Source organism: Limulus polyphemus, unplaced genomic scaffold, assembly GCF_000517525.1.
Source record: "Limulus polyphemus unplaced genomic scaffold, Limulus_polyphemus-2.1.2 Scaffold3190, whole genome shotgun sequence".
NCBI classification, from domain to species: Eukaryota; Metazoa; Arthropoda; class Merostomata; order Xiphosura; family Limulidae; genus Limulus; species Limulus polyphemus.
The window spans coordinates 66,133-83,840 of record NW_013668800.1 but is presented as its reverse complement, the minus strand read 5'-3'; the positions used below and the strand labels follow the sequence as shown (position 1 = coordinate 83,840).

At 33.2% G+C, this 17,708-nt stretch overlaps 1 protein-coding gene across 1 annotated transcript in view; it reads left to right on the top strand.

Annotated features, from left to right (window-relative positions):
- LOC106468849 (kinectin-like) overlaps positions 1–17,708 on the top strand; it is a 104,023-nt gene that overhangs the window by 20,595 nt on the left and 65,720 nt on the right. Inside the window, exons 7-9 of the mRNA XM_022397209.1 lie at positions 3,128–3,296; positions 8,857–8,979; positions 10,209–10,268. Coding sequence (XP_022252917.1) covers positions 3,128–3,296; positions 8,857–8,979; positions 10,209–10,268 — 352 coding nt within the window. The remainder of the gene's footprint in view (positions 1–3,127; positions 3,297–8,856; positions 8,980–10,208; positions 10,269–17,708) is intronic.

The following is a 17,708-nucleotide window of genomic DNA, read 5'->3' as shown; positions in this document are numbered from 1 at the left end:
TTGGAGACTTTCTTCCTGTTTATTTTCTCGTTCTTCTTGTTTCTTTTCTTTTTCCTCTAACCACTGCTGTAATTTCTCTTCTTGTTTTTTTTTCTTTTTCCTCCAACCACTGCTGTAATTTCTCTTCTCGTTCTTCTTGTTTTTTTTCTTTTTCCTCAAACAGCTACTGTAATCTCTCTTTTTGTTTATTTTGTTGTTCGAGCTGCCACTGTTGCAGGTTTTCTTGCAACTGCTGTTGTCTCTCTTCTTGTTTCTTTTCTTTTTCCTCTAACAACTGTTGTAATTTCTCTTCTCCGTTGCGTCATCGAGATCACGTGACTATTCTCACGCCCTCTACTTTCTAGAACTATCCTGTACTTTGGCGAATGCTCTAGCATTTACTAGATATAGGGTAGTTTGGTATATAAAAGAGGGTGACAACATGACGGTAATGTAATGGGTGTGTAGACAGTGAGTAATTGACCTGTAGTCAGAGAGTATTATTGAAGTTGAGCAAGTTCGTTGTTACAGCATTTGTTTTAGTGTGATTGTTGAAATTAAGTGTATCGTAAAGTTATATTCGGAAAGAATAAACCAGTTTTATTAAGTAAGGACTTGTGTCGCTAAAGTTTCGTCGGAACGTAGTTACGGAAAATTAATTAACAAACGGAGACATAACAAATTGGTGTCAGAAGTGGGATAGTAAAAAAAAAAGGAAACGAGAAGCGGCAAATCAAACTACAGCCTAGCAGACTTGATGGTAGCAATACAAGAATAGCAAAAGAAACAAGAAGAATATACTAATGTATTATATTTTTATGTACTTTATAAACACACCCAAGAGTATAGCATAATACTGGAAAAATTAACTGATTTTGTAAATATTTACTATTGTACTTCATTATCTAATACAAAAACACTTAGTTTTTGTCTGTCCTAAAATTGCATATGCACCTTACTATCTAAGTGCACATGCACTTTATTTCAATGGATGTAAACAAAAGTCAGATGCAAATATACTAATGCAACAACTATATAGTAATTTGTCTTTTTATCTATTACACTCACTATTGAAATGGCTTTTTAATTCAAAAAAAACTTGTCACAGTACAAATGTGACAGTTCAAACATAAAAAAGTAGGAAATATAATAATTTATCATATCATCCTACTGACAATTACTGAAGCTGCACACAAAAGAACCCGGAAACAATAAAAAAATAATACTGTTCATTCTATCAGCTTTGTTGAAACAGTTTTAAATAGAGTAAAATAGAAAGTATAAAAGTAAGCACATAACTCATTTACTTCATTTAAGCAATTTATATTTTTCATTATCAAAATTCTTTATACTTTTGAGCATTCTTAAATAGTTTGTATTTTTCCAGATCAAAATTTTACAGGTCTGTATGTGTTTTGAAAGTTTAAAACTGTCATGGCTTCCGACATTGTTCCTGCTCTTCAATGATTCTGACATTTAACTAACAACTGACAAAACAAAACTAAACTAACTAACAAAACTAAAAATCACCAGTTTTTTTATGGTGCTTTAGTTTACTGAATGTTAGATATACATGACTGTTTAAATTTAATGCAAGTGTTATGACTTAGATAGTTTTAGTATAGCACAAGAGTTAACTTTATAAGTGATAGTTTATCACAGGTTTGTTTACGTAACTGTGTATGAATCATATGTTGTGTAGGTCAAGTGTTGTGAATTGGCACTTATTGTATTATTGCATCATGTTACTAGAACCTTCAATGTTTTTCTTGAGTATTATTACATCATAAAATCGTGTAGTGTGTAGAAAGTTCTAGACCTCAGTTGGGCTATTTATAAATATGCATCCAAAGTGTAGTTCAAGTTAAGTGAGAAATGTAGTCAGATAGATCTAGACTGTGTAGTTGTGTGTTTAGCCATAAAGATAGTACAGTGACAATTTCTAAATGAAATTATCACATACCGTATTGCAATAATAGAGTAGCAAAGAATAATTTTTTTGTCAGTTGTTTTCTGAAGTAATTGTAACAGCCTATATGGACTTTTTGATGAAAAAGAGACAATTATTTAAAGCTCTGGATACAGCTGTGGTAACCAACAGTTATAGTGGTAATTTTAAAGTGAAGTTAACATAGACTGTATTGTAATAACAGGGCCGGAAGAATAATTTGTCTTGTAAAAGTGTGTTCTAAAATAACTGAACTAGCCTGTGTGGACTCTGACAAAAAAAAGAGACAATTATTTAAAGCTCTGGATACAACTGTGATAGCCAACAATGTAACAACATTTGTATGTACATTTGAATTGTTTTAATATATATATATATTATTTTAAAACTAGTGGATTGTATGCTGTTTGTTTATTGTTAAAATTTATTGCCAACAAGTCACAGACACCTACTGTGAAGAATCCGGCCTATCCACATGTATAAAAACCTGACACTGAACAAACCATTCACTTGAGAGAGTGGTTAAAGATTTATTCTAAACATTTATTTCTATTCTTGAAATTTATTTTTGATTACTTATAATATTTTTAATATAAAATTTGTTTAGACTACCCCCAGATATACTGACATTGAAATGGTTAATTAGACCCACAAAAAATGATTCTCCATATTTCATGTTTAAAAAATATTAAGCTATTTTTCTATTATATTGTAATTGATTTCAATTACTACATAAAGTGAAAAAATTAAGTTACCCTTAAGTTTTAAAATCTTCCAAACGTCTTTCACCTTGCAATTATTTAAAGTGTGTTAAAATAAAAAGTAATTTTTGATGGCATTAATAATCAAAATAATAGTACAAAAGCTGTTCAAAACTTTGTATATTCTCAGGTATTTTATTGTTCTATAATTCTTTTGTACAAATAATTAAACCTTTATGTTAAATGCATGTATGCATCTACAGCTTATAAAGAATTAAGATTACATTTTTTGTCTATTTAATGTATTTTTACTGTTAAAATACCCATTAGATATCATACCTCTCAAGTAATTGTATGTGATATCTTGGAATAAAAATAAATCTTGTTTGTGTTGATTATGTTTAACTAAAATAAACACTTGAGATAAAGCCCCTAATAATTTTCTGTATATTTCCTATCTCAGTGTAAAATACATAGTTTTTGTGTTATGATATTATAGCTTTCAAATTATACTTGACAAAAGCAAATATTTGGAAAGAGAACATGAGGAGATTAAATCCATTTTGGAGCAAGGGGAAAACACAAAAACTGAACTGGAGAAAAATATAGCAAATCTACAGAAAGAAAACAGCCATTTAACCTCACAGATTAAAGACTTGGAACAGGAGGTGAGTGAATGTTTTCTAAAGTGTTCATATGAACTACAGTACCAGTATTATAATAATTAATTACAGTTGCATGTTGCCACAAGTGCATGGTTTCATAGGCAAGGTCTTTAGCACCTATCTCTTTAGTTCATGGTAAATATCTAATCATTTGACAGTGTGGTGTTTTGCAGATAGATAAGTCACAGCCCTTTCCTAGAAAGTATATTAAATAATAGTGATAAATTCATGTAAAGCTAAAAGGTGCAATATTTAACAAGGGAGTCTTCAATAATTCTTCACGGAATAGAAAAACTTAAACAACAGAGAGTTTCGGACAATGACAGACTCCAAAAACCATACCCCAAGTCGATCTTGAGTAATTCCTTAATCTGCAAAGAGAAGGATGTGGTTACAAAAGAGAACATTTTGTCCCAAAAAAGCCATTGCAGTGAAACTGGCCACATCTCTCGGTCCCATGAACAAAATAATAAACAAGGATTTGAAGTTAGCAAAAGCTCATAAGCATATCTTTCAGTTACACCTTGAAATCAACAGCTGCTTTCATGAAAAGATGACTAAGGAAACTAGAATCACAGCAGTCCAATTTGATCATGTACTTTTCAAGTATGAATTGAAATATTATTTTTATAAAGTGTGATTAACTTTTAGTTGAAATATATTAAGTCTGAATACCAAGGGTGGTCAGATCCAAATGACAACCCCCCTATGTCACTCCCAGGAGGATCTCAAGGGAGCACACCAAGTTTATAACTAGCATTTTGCTAGTTATAAACATACACACAGATGTTTGTCAGATAAAGGCTTAGATTGTAGTAACAGAATGGATTATGTTTGATTAAAAATAAATAAAAAACGAATTTTGGGGGCATGATGGAAGACACTTTTCATTACTTGGTTCAGCCAACTAGTTTTGGTACTGTTGTTACTATCATCAGGGTTGTGAATACAATGTTAGCTTAACCTATATTAACTCCAACTGTTAATAGGTAAGTCTATTTAAAAGAAACAGAAAAAAAAGGTCAAAAGCAAAGGTAGTTGGGGAGGTAAATAGAGAATAAGACAATTTTTCCATTTGGACACATTGATTTATCCATTGTCTCTATTTATACACACAAGTCTGTTCTTAATTATTCAAATACTTTCTCTTAAGTTTCTTTCTATGTTTGTTGATGCATTTCTTAAGATTTTCACAATTTTTAAATCATGATTACCAAAGCTGTTCAACTTCAGCTGAGGTTGTGGTATTACTATTAAATGTTTCATTGTTGACAAATGTTACAGTATCTAAATATAATACTTTAACCTTCATTGTAGATTAGCACACTGAAGTTACTTATTGTGTAAATCTCATTTTCTAGAACATACAATGTTTGTTAGGTATCCTTATGTTACGCTGGTAAGCTAACCTTATGTTCATTATATAAAGACCCACCATAACTTTCACATTTTACAACACTTTCGAAAAAGACACTTTATTTAACAGATTTGTTAATATTGAAGACTTATCTTTAGAACACATCAACGAATTAGTCAATCTTCCCAGACTTTATATAGAAAATTGTTTAGTATATTTATGAATACTTTTGAAAATTCCATGTTACAAAAAACTTTAATAACACCTATAGGATATAGAAGATGTGTAAATGAAACCTTCATGGTGTGGCAACACAGCAATGAAACCCTTCAGGAATTTTTCTACAATATAAATGATAATGATAAAGGAATTACATTTGCTATGAAGTCCAATAAATATGAACTAGCCATCTTAATTGTTCTTATTAAAAAAAAGATGATAATAAGTTAAAATTCAGTGTATCTTGCTGTCAGTAAGCCTCCACCTTATAACTCCAACCAACCTCTAAGTCAAAAACTAAGCATGCTGTTAACAATGTTATGATATAAAAGATACAAACAATGAAAAAATTGTACTTACAAGTAGTAGCAGTAGAGGGAGGTTATGACCTTATTATCATTGACAGAGCTAGCTTTCCATGAAACGAATGGCAAAAATCTACAAATGAAATACTCTAAAATTTACTTCACTGAAATCATCTTATAACAATTACATTCATTAGTAAGTAATTTTTTCCTGCCATTTTAAAAAGAAATTGCTAAAGCATTCCAATTACAGGGTTACAATGTAACTTTCATTTCTCAAAACAAAATTGTTAACCAGTTACAAACACTTAAAGATAAAAAAAGAAAAAGCTTGAAGACAAAGATGGAACTTTTCAAATCAGTTGTAGGTGTGGTAGAATATACACAAGACAAAGAAGTAGGAAATTAGAAACAAATTTGAAAGAACACCGGAATGACATAAAATATGATAACATCATAACTTCAACTGCTGAACATTTATGGAACTGTGATGGTATTCGTGACTAGAAAAAGTCCATCAACAAACATGGAAATTAACTTAAGAGAAAGTATTTGGATAACTCAAAGATATCCATGTTTATAAATAAAGACAGTGGATCAATTAACATGTCCTGTTGAAAAAATTACTTGTATTAAATATTTCCTTATGTACTATTTACCCACTCACCTGCCTTTGTCTCCTGACTTTTTATTTTTTAGTGAACTTACCCTTTAGTGGTTGGAGTTTAATACAGTTTAAACTAATACTGTATCAATAAACCCTTAGGATGTTAACTGTGTTACTAGGCCTAGTTGGCTGAAACAACTAATAAAGAGTATCTTTCGTTGAGCCAAGAAACCTTTTTTTTTTTGGCTCTTAATATACAGCAGTACAATGTTTATGAAAACAAGTTAGGTTAAGTTGAGTTGGTTGGTAGAATATGTTTTATGAACTTCTAAAATAGAGAAGGAGTTGCAAATTTCTTCTATATTTTGTTCTAAAAATAAATAAGGAAAATCAAGAAGGTACATAAACTTGAAGTTTTGAATATCATTGAACTGCCTTGTGTTATGCTTAATTTAAAATACACATAGTTGGGAGTAATACACTATAAAGAACTTTGACACATTAAATACCGTCTTGTCCATTTGCATGGTATAAACTGTAAACCTGGAAAATGACCTTTCAAGTAATCAATGGCATTTTACTGTATTTTACATCATAGTCATGTTTTTTTAATCAGATAAGACTAAATTTAAAGTGCCAGGCAGCAGCTGTAATACTTGTATCTTATTTTGCATTTTATTGCTAGTGACATAGTTCCACACATGTACATTATACAACCTTAAACAGCAGAAAATGACGATTGAGAAAGATATTGTATTGTATCTAGAAATTCTATAATTGATTCTTAAGAAGGAAATATATGTGAAGTATGTTACTTTCACTGTAACTTAATACATATTAAAGGACATACAAACAGTTGTTTTAAAGATATGATTACATGAATAATACTTTAAAATATTAAGTTACTTTTTTACAATGGCAGAATAAGAGTTTTTATGAAATATCAAACATCAAATGCTACTGTATCTGATTCTTCTAGTCCAAAAGATGTCACAAAACCAAGTGACAGCCAGATGCAACTACAGTGTTTATTGGATGAACCACATATAATCTAAGGTTACATCCATCTTGAGTTTACCATTTATTATTCATTATATTATGTTAACCTGTATCACTAATAGTATCTTTCAAAAGTATATTGTAATGATTTTTACTTTAAAAAACAATATTTCTTTATGTAATCTTATGCTATATATAAATGAGTTACCTCGAGGGTTTCTGACAAAGCAGAAAATTGTGGGCCTCCAAACACAGGAGGTTTGTGGATCTTGTGTGTGAGTGTGTTTCTTTCCTAACAACTGTGAGTTGGGCCACAAAGAACAAGACAGAACATGTGCATATTTACACAAGGAATCAGTCTTTAATTTTAATCTTGACAGTTTCCAGAAAAACAAACAAAGGTGTGTAACTAGTAAGAATGATAAAGACTTTATTAAATAATAGGCTCTTGTCAGTACATGTGCACCACATTGTAACATAGGCAAACATATAAAAATAGAATAATTCCAAACAAAAAATATTCCTAACTTAAAATAACAATAATATGTACTTCAGATTAAAACCTAGGCTCCACTATCTTGTGGGGGCAAGTTATATATATATACACTCCTTGATCACTGTCAAAGTTAAACAAATACATAAACACTTAACTGAATTATAGATAAAAGCCAAATGGCACCAGCACAAACAAAAATGAAAGTTAACTTTAAAGTTAAAATAAAATTTGATAAAGTAAAACTAAATAAAAATGTACAAACCTAGCAACTGCAATTCAAAGTGAGAACTTTAATTAAATTAATTGAGAGTTCCTACGTAAAAGTAAAAGTAATAAAAACACTGCATGCAAATCTAGTGAAATTATGCTAAAATCATTGAAAAATCTATGGAAATTCTATGTAAATCTGTGTAAAATCTAGGAAAATTTGCTGAAATTCTGCTTTCTCAGGCCCCAACACTTAATATTGCAATAAATCTTCAAGTTTCTGACACAGTAAAACATTGATTAGTGCCTAATAGATCAGTGGACTAGAAAGATAGTGAGTGAATTCACTTGCAACTAATGCCCAGTCTGCTGACAAGGATTGTTTGGTGTATTAGTTAAAAAGCACATTGTTATTCCTGTAAGAGAATCAGACAAAATGGTGCTAATCTTCACTTGACCCAATTAGTCCTAGGGGAAAATTCAAGCTGGAAACCCTCTTGAACAATGCCATATTCCAATTGTAGGAATTATAGTGAAAATGAAAAAAACAATTTGTAAACTTAACATTATATTAAAAGGAGTGAAAAACATAGCACAGCCTGGTACTACATAATATATATTAAACCAAAACTACACTTGAAATTCAGTGATCAAGCAGTATTTTCAACCTTCATATATTGACACAAATTTTACAAAACAAAAATGAAATATGATTATTCAAATCAGTGCTTAAGCTAGAAGTATGAGTTTCTGTCATAAAGATGATAATATTGAAAACACTGTCATATTTATTCTTTGAACTTTGCCACACACGTATACAAAAGAGTTTCCAGTACCCTTATACCTTGAACTTGATTTATTATGCATGAATAAAGCTAGAAAATGTGTGTATTTATACAATAAATTGTATTTCAATAAAACTTTTCCTGGTATCAATACTATTACTTTTGCTTGTATGCTAACACACACACACAAAAAACATCACTGAGTGTTTTCCTTTTAAAACGCCCCCCAGTGGTACAGCGGTCTGTGGACTTATAATGCTAGAATCCGGGTTTTGATACCTGTGGTGGCCAGAGCACAGATAGCCCATTGTGTAGCTTTCTGCTTAATTACAAACAACAACCTTTTAAAACATAAGGAAATTTGAATTGTTTCAAGTGAAAAATATAAAGTAATTTGTTTTAATATATGTTATTGTAATGTTCATAGTTTTTCAACAATAAATATCACATAGTGAGCAGCCTATAGTTTTTACTGTCTTTTAATTGTATATAGATTACACATAGTAATGCATTGGTTATTTTATAAATTGATTTTTATTAAATTATTTTAAAATGTTATAATTAAATACACATATGTGTCATTTCCAGCTTATGATGACTTACTCAGCAGTAGAAAATTATATGAAAGAAGGGGAACTTACAACAATGCTAAAAGATCAAATTGAAGAAGTAACACGTCAAAAAGATCTGTGCAAAACAGAATTGGATGAGGTTAGTAGAAAAAGGTTTATCATACACCAACATACGTGTAAAATATAAGTACAAAAATAAGTTCTGTCGAAAAAAGTTACATTTTTTTTTGCAATTTTATTGAAAGTTTATAATGTAGCATGAGGCAGTACTTTATAGATAGGAATATCATTAGATTTCAGTTGATTGACATCTACATACTAATTTAGAAAAATTTTTGTTCTCTCTTTTAATCACAGTCTTTAACTTAAAGAAGAAATAATTTGATTAAAGGTAAACATAAAAATATTGTGTATCATGTTAAAAATTATGTTTAATTTAGGATTGAGGTGCTTAATGATAATGTAATTCAATAGTCAAATAGTGTCTTGATTTATACACTGTTGTATTATTTTGTATAAACTTGTAATAGCAAACAGTCTAAATGGTTCTGATATTCCTAGGATTAAGTTAGTATAGCATGCCTCTATAAGCTTCATTTTTTTTATATACAAAATATGATAAATCAGTCTTGAAAAGTTTTATAAAATTATTTTTATCCAATGATTCATACAATATTATTCTGTTTAGTTAGATATATCATAAAAATCATGTTCTGAAGTATCTAGTTGCAAAAGGTTTAGAGTACTTGTGTTAAGTGTTTTGGCTTTAACAGACAGCTTCTGCCTATTATTATAGTAGGATAATATTTCTATACTGAGGTCTTTTTCGGGTTGAACCCAAAGTTGTTAAGTTGTGTCTCTGTGTTTGTTAATACAGTTCTGTAACAGAGTTGCATGTAAATAAGCATATCTTGAAATCATTCATTCAGTATAGTTTGGGGAGGAGGTTGTCCAGAGGTTACTTATATCAATGCCATGTTCTCGGCTGAATATCGATTATTGTAAAAGGGTTCTTTAATTTTTCAATGGTAAACCATGTCCAGAATTTGATGTTGGTCCCAGTTCATGATATGGCCTGTTTTTCAATTATGTTCTTCTGATGCTGTTTTTTCCCAAGATGTCAGTCTGGTTGTATCCTTGTGTTCTGTTAGTTTTTTGTTCTGTGGTTTGACCTGCTTCTCCAATATATGTATTTTTACACAAACTCAGTATTTTACAAATTCATTCTTTTTGTTTTAACTTGTTAATGGGTTCTTTCTTTTCATGAGAGCGTTTGAAGAGTTTTACAGATTTTAGAGACTGGGATCTATGTATATTCTATATTTTCTTTAACTTTTAAAACTATATCAGTATCTTTTATAATTGCAGAAAACTAGACTTTATGAAGAACTAGAGCAAGTGGTGAGAGAATATGCAAAAACTACTGAGGTAGGCATTTTTAACTAAAAGTGTATGCATCTGTATTATAATATCATGCAAAGTAACTAACATAATCATGCATTTTTTTCACACAACACAAAAATGTATTTAAATCATTCCACATTACTGACTCCTCTGTACAAGGAAAAGTTCTTAAATAAGCAACTAAATTACATTTCATGAATTTAAATGAATAATAAGTGTAATGAAAACAATAAGAAATATCTACATCAAGTAAAACTGAATTATACTGTTATAAAACTAATTTAAAAATTATTAATATAAAGGTTTCATTTTTTGTGCAAATATTTCAAGTAATATTGCAACTTATACTGTTTACACAGTCTTACAATTTCTGTGTATGGTATTAAAGGGACAATATTTTGCAATTTCTACAATTATGTTTATTTACAGCTTCATAAGTATACTACACAGCATTGAAAGTATTGGTTTCTGTTATAGGGTAAGGTTTTATTGGATTATTCAGTAAAAGAATAATTTAATGTCCAGCCCTCTTAATGATAAAAGAAAACTGTTTTATTTCATCGTCTTCAAGTTCCACTATTTTAAACTAATGAATGTTTAATAGCTGATAGATCTAACTTCACAAATAAACAATGTGTAATAAACATTCCATTTACTTGCTAATTTTTCCTCCTATTTTTGCACTGAAATACAGCACTAAACTTACTGACTAAATGGCTGAAGCAACAGGAAAATTGAATAATTGATGCACTGATTACTTATTAACTCAATCTCTAGCGTAACTTAATTTATATTTATATATACATAGCTCAAATTGTTTGCCAAGTTTTGAAGAAAGTTCCAGATATTACAGCCACATCAGCCATATCATGTTACACTGAACTTCCTTCTGGCTAAACAACAATATACAATTTGAGAAATGTCTAGATCAGCACTTCCCAAACTTTTTAAATAAATAACTTCATTTTGAGACATAGAAATTTATATGACTCCCAGACAGCACCCAAAACAACCTTGCAACCAAAGTATTATAATAATAAACACATTTACATGGAGAGTTTCAAAGCATTTAAATTAAGATCAAAAGTAGGCCAAATGTAGTCATCTTCTCATGACCCCATTGACAGATGCCATGATCCCATGTATGGTAACTACTGGTTTAGATTAACAACATAAGTTAGAACACTACCCCCTCCCTAGATTGTGATATTTCTCTAACATTCCTATCATACAAAGTGAACAGTTGCATATTAAACATAAATCTCCATAATTAACATTGAGTAACTCTTCAAAATTAATAATATTAATATTCAAAAGCCTAAGCATTACAACTATTAAAACATCATTGAAATATGTAAAACGTAAAGTATAATCACAATTTGTTAACAACATAAAGAAAATCTTTTACCACTCAGTAACTATACCTAAACTGTCTAATCACCAAATATTTTTGTTAGTTTATTTTTGTGGCTAATGATACAAAAAATGACTTCTCATCCTTTATAATACTGTCGTTAGGGAAATTCTTATAAGGTATATAGTCGAAAGAATCTGCTAGTAGTTCCATCCCTTGTGATGTCTTGTAAGTGATTCCAACAATATCCTTCAGCAGGTTGACTTATCTCTTGCTAAGCCTTCTCTGCATAATCAGTTGGATATTCTTCTGATATACTTCTAAAGATGACTACAGTGGATTGGCTTTGGTTTGGACCACTTCTCTTTTTGGATTTGACTCTGTTACACTTTACATACATTGGTGGTCTTCATTATTTTGTGTTTCCTTCTTTGTTATCACTCAAACTTCAACCTCTGATGATGGAATTGTTGTGAAGTGCACAGACATTTCCAGACTGTAGATGTGAAACTATTTTAAGTTATAACCTCACACCAGTGATTTCAATGTGGTCTATTCCTGGTTAACTATGTTGTGTTTCCCAACTTTCTTCTTGCTGGTACTTTATAACCACGTGCTGTTTACATTAATCCATCTTCTATCTTCCTCACTGGATGCAATTTCCCAGGTTTCATTAACACATCAGGATAAACAGTGGTATGTAGAACAATCTCAGTCAATATATTACAAGACATCCTATTGTGATTTCCAAGCATTACCATATATTTTCTACCTTTTTATTTTGATACAGAATTTTTTTTAATTTTCATAGTTTTTATAAGAATGTGTAGTTTTAACATAACACATGGTCAAGAAAGTATATAAATTGCTTTTGCTCTGGTTACCTTTGTTCTTTTCATTCCCTTAAGATAATACCTAGTCTGCTTATGGGGGTGGGGAGGTCTGGGTAAGTATGAAATTATTGTTTAGCTAAGTAACATAATGTTTGGTCTGCTGGAACATGATCACAATCAAGGTAGTTTGGAGGGAAAAAAGCTTAAATCCAGTAAAGGTGACCATCTGTTGTATCAAGCAAGTATATACAATGTGTTTGTGTTTATGAATAGTAAAGATTGTTCATTGTATTTTTGTAAAATTGCATACACTCTTTTTATTTCCTTGTCATGAACTCAATTATTCAGAAAACTCGGGATTACTTTATAATAAATACCTTATTTGAATCTCCTGTTATTCTGCTGTACTATCTTGTCTCTTAATAGAAATCAGTTTGATCTAAAAAGTACCACAGAGTGGATAAGAAGAAAATTTTGGTGTTATGACCACGGGATATCTTATTGCAGAGTTTTCTATTTCTGCTGACATGTTTATTGCACTTTATTCCAGTTATTAAGTATTTTTTAAAAAATGGCTTCATTCTTGAAAAAATGACATTTTTTTTCCACAACACAAAATACTTACAACCAAGAGAAAGAGCCAGTCACTAAAAGAAGTTGACTTTCTGAGAGAGTAATCAAGGCTAGGAGTAGTTCTCTCCTGGATATAGGGCTTGCTGATGTATCAAAGGTCCATGGCTTCTTTCTTGTTACAGTCAATGACTCAGAAAGGAGAGCCATTGATGTCTGGTGCACCCAGAATAGCCATTCACATGCTTTTGCTTAAACCTGTCCTAATTCCAAGGAAAACACACTTGAATGAGGGTCTTAGCTGTGGTGTGAAAGCTGGCAGTTCTGAGACTGAATGGGGTACTCTGGATAGGATTTCTAGGCCTTTGCCAGCCAAAGTAACTCAATCCCAGGTCTGGTTGAAGCCACCTGAAGTCAGTCATGAAAAAACGGAGGTGCTTGCATAGTTTGCCTACAGGACTCATTTCACCAATAGGTGAGATGATGGGCATCAAATTGTGAAGATAGTGAACCATAGGACAGCAGTGAGCTTCCTTAAGCTGGGAAGTATCCTGCCAAAGTGACCTGGACCTAGTACCAACTACTCATCTGAAATTTGGTGTCCCTGAGCATGTCTACTCAGTGTACCCAATCAAGAGTGCAGCAAAGAAAGACTTGGATCATATTCTGAAGCTTTTCAAGCAAGTAACTGCTTGGAATGGCTGGTCTCCAGAACAGATTACATAATGCCTGATCTTGAGTGTGGGTGGACTGGCCTTAGACATCATACAGCACTTGAGCAAAGAGCAAGCTCAGACTATAGAACAATCATTGCTGAGTGACCCAAAGTTTTGTCGTGATGAAAAATCTAGTAATTAATCAGGCCAAGTCCAAGAATAGAATGTCACAGAGAACTGGAATGCATATGCAGATGATCTGCACAGTTTATCTTGTATTGGCTTCAGCATATCATGAGGATATTTTTATAGACAAGTTTGTAGAAAGATTATCTATTGCTAAAATGAGGAACCTGTGTATGAGAGATAGTTTTTCCCTTTCTGAGGCAGTTTCTGTAGCAATGAGCTATGAAGTTATAACTTGAACCATTTAAACAGAGGAAGAAACCTGAAGTGGCTGTACCTCAGACAAACCATCCAATCTAGGCACCAACATCATGCCAAGCTCAAGTCCAGCTTGGGATTAACCCTCTCACTACAAGTAGGTCAAAGTGTGCATTTCATGGTATTTTACAGAGTTGCATTCAAAATTTAGTTAAACTACTTTATTATCAATATATATGAATAAATTTGGCACTAAAAGGTAGTTAATTTTTAGGTAGTTAAGTTTTAATATTATATAAGCTTTGATTTCTTATTTTAAAAAGGAAATACTGAAGTAAATTCTCAATCTTCTCTTGTATGTGTATTGAAATGTTTGTTTGCTCCAAGTTGACCATCCTCTTATTTTTTCATCACTCCTCTTTTATATTCTGAGTTCCAATAAGGTACTCTCCCTTCACTCACAAGATTAGTTCTTGTCATTTCTTGCTGACCTCTATATGCGAACTTTTTTCAGAAATACATGCCACAAGCTTTCATTCTCCCACTGTTGGAATCCAAAGTTCCAACACGTCCTCATGCAAATCATCATGCGTCACCTCTCCATCATGTGACTCTACACGCCACTACCAAACTATCACTTTCGTATTGCCAGCTGTCAAGTTCAGACATTCTTTTTTACATTATTCAGTTACCTTGAAGTGGTTTATTTTTTTTATTTTTTTTATTTTTCTGAAGTTTATTTCCAAAACTTCACAGTTGTGGAGTTAATATTTTAATAAAGCATTACTTCCTCATGTTTTCCGCTTATGAATTCTGAAGTTACAGTCAACACTTCGGGTACTTTGTCAGCATTTGGTGCCATCTTTTCAAACTTTATCTCTCAGGTATGTGATGTTTTGTCTCTTCCACCTGTTTCCTATGATCCTAGACCTTGCCTCTTACATAAAACTTCCCAACCCTATTTAGTCTTTCCCCGATATTAGGGTTCAGCAGACTCATTTGCCTCTCAACTGGGGGAGGGCATTAGGATACCTCATCCCCCATGGACTTTGGATCAGTCTTGTGCCCGTCATAGGCCAGGTGGTTAGGGCACTCGACTCGCAATCTGTGGGTCGCGGGTTCGAATCTCCGTCACACCAAACATGCTCGCCCTTTCAGCTGTGGGGGTGTTATAATGTGACGGTCAATCCCACTATTCGTTGGTAAAAGAGTAGCCTAAGAGTTAGCGGTGGGTGGTGATGACTAGCTGCCTTCACTCTAGTCTTACACTGCTAAATTAGGGATGGCTAGCGCGGATAACCCTCGTGTAGCTTTGCGCGAAATCCATAACAAACTTTGGATCAGTCTGCCCTTGCTTATTATCAGGTGGACTTTCCTTTTCTCGCCCAGCAGTTGTTGGGTTCAGTTCTGCCTGTTTGGGGGTGAACTCAGATTACCCTGCACAACTTACCAAAGCCCAATTTTCTCACCTTCGTCTCACCCTCACGACCCTGTTAATATACCTTTCTTCCCTTCACCTTCTGTCAGAGGCTTTTCACAGAAACCCTGAGAGGGTTTTCTGCTGAAATTCTCTTCATCCTTACTTCTATGTTGGCATATCTGTTGTCTTCAACTCTCGCGCTTCAAACTTGGGCCATGATTTAGTTTTGGCGTGGATCAATCTCCAGGCTTCTTATCTGAGGGACATCTGCATGGCGCCTTTTTTGCGGAATTATGTATTTGACTTGGTTTCTGAGTCTTTGGAGTCACGGGTGTCCTCAGCCCATCAACATTCTACCCTTACTAGCTTGGTAACTAGTTTGTCACAGTCAGGGCCGAGTGTGGCACCTATTCCTGTCCCAATTCATCTGTGAGGACCTTTTCTTACCAATGTCTGGGTTCACAAGGTGCTCTTGGAGGGAATTATTCCCTTTCTCTCCCTTCTTTCATTATCCAGTGTTCCCATTCCCCTCCCTTCTCCTTGGGATCCCTCAACACGCCAGCATCTGTCAGAGGCAGTTCAGGACCTCATCACACAACAGACTATCGAACCAGCTCACCAGATTCAGAGGGATTTTACTCCCACCTGTTTATGGTTCCCAAGAAGACCAGGGACTGTCATCCTGCCATTTATTTATCCAGTCTCAATCGGTATGTTTACACTCTTCACTTTACCATGGAGACATACCTTTCTCTTCAGTGAGCATTTTCTCCAGGTCTTTAGATAACAAGGTGGACATTTCCAGCACTTACCTACACATTCCTGTTTTACAGGATTCCCATCCATATCTTTGGTTTGTCCATCAGGGGGTTGTGTACTAGTTTTGTGCCTTACCTTTCAGCCTAGCCTCAGCAACATACATGTTTTGTTGTGTGGTCCACTCCTTTGCTCGACATATTCATGCCATTGGGTTGCACTTCCATGTTTATTTGGATGACTGGCTTCTTCTTGCTCATTCCAAATGGGAATCAGCCTGTCACATTTGTCAGCTCCTGGCTGAAGCTGTGTGGGTGGGCTGGTTGGTCAAATTGAAAAAGCTATTCCTTTGTCCTACCCAATGTCTTATCTTTTTGGGTGTTTTCGTCAACACCCATCCCAGTTGGGCCCAACCTTTTCTTCTCTGGCTCTATTCTATGGAACAGGCCATTTGGAAAGCCCTGTCTTTTCCCTCACTTACAGCTCGCAAGGTTCTATTGCTTTTTGGAATGTGGTTTTCCATGACCCCTCTTATACCCCTGGGCAGGATCAAATATACGGTTTCTTCAATGGGTCCTTCATGATCAATGGATCCTTGCACAGTATCCTTTGGATACTTCTATATCCCTTCCCTCATCTCTTGTAGACAATCTCCATTGGTGATTAAACAGAGTCCACACATTGGCGGGGGGTCCCGCTTCCTCCTCCATGGCCAGTTTTACATCTGTTCATGGATGCATCCCTTCAGGGCTGAGATGCCAGGAGGTTTCAGGTCATTGGTCTGTGGATGAGAGTTCTCTTTTTAAACTCATGGCTGTTCGTCGGACTTTGGATCAGTTTCTTTCTCTTGCTAGATACTGGCTGGTTATGATCCATTCCAACAATCACCAAGGTGGCACCAGGTCCAGATCCCTATGGTTTTGCAGTATGGATCTTCTTTTTTTGGGACCACAAACATCACATTCGTTTGATGGTGGTCATGTACTGGGTGCTTTCAATCTCTTAGCTGATTGTCTTTCCCGACCAGATCTAGTTTATCCCATGAAGTGGTCTCCGCATCCTGCCATCTTTTGGTGGTTCTGTCTACACCCCATATTGGTGCCTTTGCCACTACTCTTAAACACAAATTATATAATATATTCTGACGTCATTTCACCATGGTGTTTGTGAAAGCTTAATATATAAAAAATGGTAACCAGTATTTCATATACATTATGACATTAGGTTTTCCTGGTTATAAGACTATTAATCGATTCTGAATGAAGTCATATACATGTGATTAATTCAATAACAGTTTTTGTATCAAAGAAATCAATGGTAATTTTTGTAACAATAAAAATATTGGGTTGTGGCATCACATCTTATTAAGAGTGTCTATTTTGCATCTTTTAAGTTGTTTCACTTCATAAATATTCACCCGACAAAATCTATTTCTCTTTACTTTACTGCAGATCATCAATTATTTTGCATCCAATGATATTGTACCTTTTT